General features: G+C 39.9%; 1 protein-coding gene across 1 annotated transcript in view; it reads right to left on the bottom strand.

Moving 5' to 3' along the window:
- LOC133563493 (lysoplasmalogenase TMEM86A-like) overlaps positions 1-6,461 on the bottom strand; it is a 54,602-nt gene extending 48,141 nt beyond the window's left edge. Inside the window, exon 1 of the mRNA XM_061917652.1 lies at positions 6,324-6,461. Coding sequence (XP_061773636.1) covers positions 6,324-6,344 — 21 coding nt within the window. The 5' untranslated portion in view covers positions 6,345-6,461. The remainder of the gene's footprint in view (positions 1-6,323) is intronic.
- Between the last annotated feature and the right edge of the window lie 826 nt (positions 6,462-7,287).

The following is a 7,287-nucleotide window of genomic DNA, read 5'->3' on the forward strand; positions in this document are numbered from 1 at the left end:
ACGGTCTGAGTTGTTTACATTCTGCTATATATACTGTGATGGTCTGAGTTGTTTACATTCTGCTATATATACTGTGACGGTCTGAGTTGTTTACATTCTGCTATATATACTGTGACGGTCTGAGTTGTTTACATTCTGCTATATATACTGTGACGGTCTGAGTTGTTTACATTCTGCTATATATACTGTGACGGTCTGAGTTGGGTGTGGTTGATTTAGACCAGGGGTCACCAACGTGGTGCCCGCGGGCACCAGGTAGCCCGTAAGGACCAGATGAGTCGCCCGCTGGCCTGTTCTAAAAATAACTCAAATAGCAGCACTTACCAGTGAGCTGCCTCTTTTTTTTTAATTGTATTTATTTACTAGCAAGCTGGTCTCGCTTTGCTCGACATTTTTAATTCTAAGAGAGAAAAAACTCAAATAGAATTTGAAAATCCAAGAAAATATTTCAAAGACTTGGTCTTCACTTGTTTAAATAAATTCATTTATTTTTTTTTACTTTGCTTCTTATAACTTTCAGAAAGACAATTTTACAGAAAAAATTCAACCTTAAAAATGATTTTAGGATTTTTAAACACATATACCTTTTTACCTTTTAAATTCCTTCCTCTTCTTTCCTAACAATTTAAATCAATGTTCAAGTATCTTTTTTTATTGAAAAGAATAATAAATACATTTTAATTTAATTATTCATTTTAGCTCCTGTTTTTTCGACAAAGAATATTTGTGAAATATTTCTTCAAACTTATTATGATTAAAATTAAAAAAAAATGATTCTGGCAAATCTAGAAAATCTGTAGAATAGAATTTAAATCTTATTTCAAAGTCTTTTGAATTTGTTTTAAAATGTTTGTTCTGGAAAATCTAGAAGAAATAATGATTTGTCTTTGTTAGAAATATAGCTTGGTCCAATTTGTTATATATTCTAACAAAGTGCAGATTGGATTTTAACCTATTTAAAACATGTCATCAAAATTCTAAAATTAATCTTAATCAGGAAAAATTACAAATGATGTTCCATAAATGCTTTTTTTATTTTTTTTTCAAAAAGATTCGAATTCAGATTGTTTTTCTCTTCATTTTTTTCGGTTGAATTTTAAATTTTAAGGAGTCGAAATTGAAGATTTATTTTCACTTTTTTCGTGTTTTATCCTCTTTTAAACCGTTCAATTTAGTGGTTTTTTTCATTACAAAAAACTTTCCGTAAAAGGAAAAAAAATGTACGACGGGATGACAGACAGAAATACCCATTTTTTATGTATATAGATTTATTTATTAAAGGTAAATTGAGCAAATTGGCTATTTCTGGCTATTTATTTAAGTGCGTATCAAACTAGTAGCCTTTTGCATTAATCAGTACCCAAGAAGTAGCTCTTGGTTTCAAAAAGGTTGCTGACCCCTGATCTAGACCAAGGGATGTAGAGACAGCAGGCGAAGTCCAGGGAATCCTTTTATTAGGGAAAACGTAGTGCAGAAGGCAAATGCACAAAAAAGCAACCAGGCTCATGAAGCAATAGGGAGAAGCTTTGCGGCGCACTGCGGTACAAAGCAAACATGTAAAAAGCATCCTGATTGCTAATCAGGGGTGGGTGGGTGAGTCAGCGCTCAGACTACAGAAGTGGTGGCAAATGGAGACAAACAGGAAGTTGAACCGAAATCAAGAGCACTCGACAGGAAATCAAACTAAATTCAAGGAACTAACAACAACTGTCAACAATTAATCAATTCATATTGCAGAAAGACACTTCTTTTTTCTGCACCATGATTATTATTCTACCGGTCCTTGCAGCGTTCATCTTTTAATGAGTTCAAGTAAACCGAACCACGCCACAGTTCTCGTGCAAGCAGACCAAGACCCATCTCTGCTTGTTTCGGTGTGAACGCACTCCAAAGTAGTCCATGGCACACAATATGCTGGTAAATGATTCCCAACTTTAATTTGTTTATGTTTTGTTGACATATACATTTGTCCTTTGAGCTTGAGCCGGTGCCTCTATTTCAGACATCACATGCTGCTACTTTCCATCTCATTGTAATCCGGGGGCCTTGGCTGGGTGGAAATTAATTTAACAAATTCACACCGCTTGTCGCTATGGGGACGGGCTTGTCTGGCATGCATTCCTTCACACAGGCGGCCTTCACAGTAATCACACTGGCTTCACATGAGGGACCGAGTTACAACACTCCATCCTTCATGGCCCCTGCTAAGAAGCTAACCTTTCATTGCAGTTCTTAAGTAAGATGATGCTGGGTCTTCTTCAATTATTCAATTGTTTCTCTTCTCTCTGTGACACTTTGATCAAAAGCACTAAGGATTGATCCAAATATTGATTGTGTCCATACCAAGGGTGGTATTAGTATCAGATGGGGACGGCGTGGCGCGCTTGGGAGAATGGCCGTGCCAGCAACCTGAGGGTCCCTGGTTCAATCCCCACCTTCTACCAGCCACGCCACGTCCGTTGTGTCCTTGAGCAAGACACTTCACCCTTGCTCCTGATGGGTCGTGGTTAGGTTCTTGCATGCCAGCTCCCGCCATCAGTGTGTGAATGGGTGAATGTGGAAATAGTGTCAAAGTGCTTTGAGTACCTTGAAGGTAGAAAAGCGCTGTACAAGTACAACCCATTTAGATTAATGCTAGCATGATTTTTGCCGAAAAATGATCACCAAAATGTACCCCATTAGCAAAAGTGACCATAGTGCATAACAACGTATCTACCAAAGACACCAACCCACCCCACGCATTGGTAACTCAGTCTTTTTGCTCTTTTTTTTTAATTAGGTGCCACTGCTAAATAAGCCATCAAGATTCAAAGAAAGTTGTAAGTGCCCGCACTTTGATAAAGAAGGTGAGAAACATTTTTGAAAACACAATGCAATGGACTATTGTGGCTCTGCTCTCTTCCCTCTCCGCTCATCGGCATCTTTGCCAACATATTAAATGTTCTTTTTTTTAATTTTGTTCGTCATTTATACGTATTTTGCATTGTATTTGCTTGTAAAACTACACATCACACTTCGTTGCGCCTTCACTCTCGTGGATTTTATATGTTTTTTTAATAAAATAATTATTGTTTTTTTATTTTTTTATTATATTTGTAGACATTATATTGGTTTAACGTAACATTTTTTTTTTTTTTTTTTAATATGTATTCTTGGCTTCAGTTAAGCATACAAATGGCTATCCGTCCATCCATTTTTCTACCACTTGTCCCCTATGAGGTCACGGTGGGTACTGGAGCCTATCCCAGCTGCAAAATGAACAAAAAATATTGTATTGGCCTCTAAATAAGACCAAACAAATCAGAGCGCGCTGTTCAGTATCGTGGCCACCGATTGGCTCAGCTTCACTCAGCCAGCTTCATTGTGTTGGATTGAAATAATGTGTAAAGGTGACTAAAAGGTGTTATTTCATACTTATATGGCGCTCATAATGTAATCAAAAAATATATATTTAGAAGGTTGTACAGAGCTTTTTCATGAAAATATTTGATTCATAATTAATAATTGCACCAAATTGCTAAATAAATGTGCTAAGATCAGGTACAGAGCCAATTAACAGAGTTTACTGTATTCTCTTTAAAAATGTATTTTTTGGTATTATGTTTGGGTGGTGTGGGCTTCACAGTGGAACAGGGGTTAGTGCATGTGCCTCACAATACAAAGGTCCCAAGTTCAATCCCGGGCGAGGGATCTTTCTGTGTGGAGTTTGCATGTTCTCCCCGTGAATGCGTGGGTTCTCTCCGGGTACTCCGGCTTCCTCCCACCTCCAAAGACATGCACCTGGGGATAGGTTGATTGGCAACACTAAATTGGCCCTAGAGTGTGAATGTGAGTGTGAATGTTGTCTGTCTATCTGTGTTGGCCCTGCGATGAGGTGGCGACTTGTCCAGGTGTACCCCGCCTTCCGCCCGAATGCAGCTGAGATAGGCTCCAGCACCCCCCGCGACCTCAAAAGGGACAAGCGGTAGGAAATGAATGGATAAATGGATGGATATTTGGGTGTCAACATGAGATTACCCGTGACCCAAATGAATATAAACAGTATAGAAAATTGATGGACCGGGGAAATGGTACACAAATACTATGGTAATTTAAAAAATAAGTTATTTTTAGCTTCATCTTTGTTAGGGCTGCGAATCTTTAGGTGTCCCACGATTCGATTCAATATCGTTTCTTGGGGCCGCGATTCGATTATACATCGATTTTTTCGATTCAACGCGGTTCTCGATTCAAAAACGATATATTTCCGATTGAAAAGGATTGTGTATTCATTCAATACATAGATTTCAGCAGGATCTACCCCAATCTGCTCACATGCTGGCAGAGTAGTAGATTTTTTTTTTAAAGCTTTTATAATTATAAAGGACAATGTTTTATCAACTGATTACAATAATGTAATTTTGTTTTAACTATTAAATGAACCAAAAATATGACTTATTTGATCTTTGTGAAAACATTGGACACAGTGTGTTGTCCAGCTTATAAGATGCCATGATTGATTGATTGATACTTTTATTAGTAGATTGCACAGTACAGTACATATTCCGTACAATTGACCACTAAATGGTAACACCCCAATAAGTTTTTCAACTTGTTTAAGTCGGGGTCCACGTTAATCAATTCATGGTACATGATGCAAGTGTAAGCCACTCTGACACTATTCTTTTTTCTTATTTTTATAAATGTCTAATGATAATGTCAATGAGGGATTTTTAATCACTGCTATGCTGAAATTATGACTAATATTGATACTGTTGTTGATAATATTCATTTTTGTTTCACTACTTTTGGTTTGTTCTGTGTGGTGTTTGTGTCTCCTCTCAATTGTTATGTTTATTGCAGTTCTGAGTGTTGCTGGCTCAGCTTTGCTTTTGGAATTGGATTGCATTGTTATGGTATTGCTGTGTATTGGTTTGTTGGATTGATTAAAATAAATAAATAAATAAAATAAAAAAATTAAAATAAATACATTAAAAAATAATCAATTTTTTTTTTAAATGTGAATCGATTCTGAATCGCACAACGTGAGAATCGATATTTGTATTCAAATCGATTTTTTCCCACACCCCTAATCTTTGTCCTGCGTTTTATTGTGTTCATAATCCATCCATCCATCCATCATCTTCCGCTTATCCGAGGTCGGGTCGCGGGGGCAACAGCCTAAGCAGGGAAACCCAGACTTCCCTCTCCCCAGCCACTTCGTCTAGCTCTTCCCGGGGGATCCCGAGGCGTTCCCAGGCCAGCCGGGAGACATAGTCTTCCCAACGTGTCCTGGGTCTTCCCCGTGGCCTCCTACCGGTTGGACGTGCCCTAAACACCTCCCTAGGGAGGCGTTCGGGTGGCATCCTGACCAGATGCCCGAACCACCTCATCTGGCTCCTCTCCATGTGGAGGAGCAGCGGCTTTACTTTGAGTTCCTCCCGGATGGCAGAGCTTCTCACCCTATCTCTAAGGGAGAGACCCAAACTCATTTGGGCCGCTTGTACCCGTGATCTTATCCTTTCGGTCATGACCCAAAGCTCATGACCATAGGTGAGGATGGGAACGTAGATCGAGCGGTAAATTGAGAGCTTTGCCTTCCGGCTCAGCTCCTTCTTCACCACAACGGATCGGTACAACGTCCGCATTACTGAAGACGCTGCACCGATCCGCCTGTCGATCTCACCATCCACTCTTCCCCCACTCGTGAACAAGACTCCTAGGTACTTGAACTCCTCCACTTGTTCATAATCATGATCAACAAATTAAGGGCACATTTGCAAAATTACTCTTTGATCTTGAATATGTTTTCTAATAAATAATTTGGGTATTAATTTCGGCTATTTTGTCCCAGAATTTGCAGTAATACTTGACATGAAAGAAAGCCGGGCGTCGTAGTGCGCATGCGTCACGACAAGCGCAGCCAAGGGAAAAAAAAACCATAAAGAGAAAAACAGACCAAAAAAAAGGTTGTCACACGACATTTTTCCCTACAGTTACTCGGTGCCTTTAGGAGACATCCTGCACTTGCTGATGGAACTCTCAGGCGAATACCTTTGCGACAACAACATAAGGTAGCTAATGATGAAAGAAAGCTAATATATTATAAGAATGTCAACATAGCCGCATGTGCTGACAGGACATTTCATTCCCAGCGGAACTTGTCACCACGCCAAAGGGAAGGCTTTGATCGCCATTAATATTTATTAGTACATAATTAAACACTGGGAAGACAGTGACGATCTTACCATTATCTGTACTTTTATTTTCGGGAGCACTGTGCTAATCAAACTAGCATCGTTGTGGAAAGACGTCTACGCTACTTTTCTGGCCGCGGTACTCACCACGGTGACCGGAGAGACCATGTCGATGACGGCGGTGAGAGCGTCGGAGAAGTCCAGATGGATTTAGTCTCCTTCTTTCTGTTCTCCTGTGTGAGAGAAAAGGAGATGCCGATTGTTTTTGTCCTCTCTCCGGCGGGCGGGCTGACGTCCGGGAGGAGGTGAGCGGCTCGTCGCCACTGGCCAATAGAAGCGGAGGATTGTCGCCGTGTGGGCGGGGCAAGAGAGGTCTACGCCCAGATAGGAGGGGCTAGTCTTATGTTTACATTTTGTAGCAGATGGCCTTTTTATTGACATTTGTCTAGAGCAGGGGTCAGCAACCTTTTTGAAAGCAAGAGCTACTTCTTGTGTACTGATTAATGCCAAGGGCTACCAGTTTGATACACACTTCAATAAATTGCCAGAAATAGCCAATTTGCTCGATTTACCTTTAATAAATAAATATACCGTATTTCCTTGATTTGCCGCCAGGGCGCTACTTAATTTAAAACCTATTCTCACTCCTGCGCTTACCAAAGGCATGCGGTAAAAGTAAGCATGCGTTAATTATTTTCAAACCTCTTCTCACTCCGGCACTTACCAAAGGTATGCAGTAAATATTTGAGTGTGATGTAAGCTTGGACCTTAAATCCTACTGAATAGCTCCTAATCTTCTTCCCTTTATGCGATTCCAAATTAACGGTATTAAAATCAGCCTCCTCCATTTTGAAAATGATGACAGGTGAAGTGTCACTCGTGACGTCACCAGTTTGACCAGGCGGTAATACTAAGCATGCGCCAATTATTTTGGGAAGCGAGTTTGACCCGGCAGTAATTCAAGGCAGGCACATACTATATGTCCTGCGGCAATTCAAGGAAAAACGGTATATACAATGTGGAGGAATGCACACCTGTTACTTCACCGCAGATGGCCCCCTTTGACCTAATATTTGTTTATTTATCTCCAAATCCAGATAGTACTTTACTA

Source organism: Nerophis ophidion, linkage group LG12 (assembly GCF_033978795.1).
Source record: "Nerophis ophidion isolate RoL-2023_Sa linkage group LG12, RoL_Noph_v1.0, whole genome shotgun sequence".
NCBI classification, from domain to species: Eukaryota; Metazoa; Chordata; class Actinopteri; order Syngnathiformes; family Syngnathidae; genus Nerophis; species Nerophis ophidion.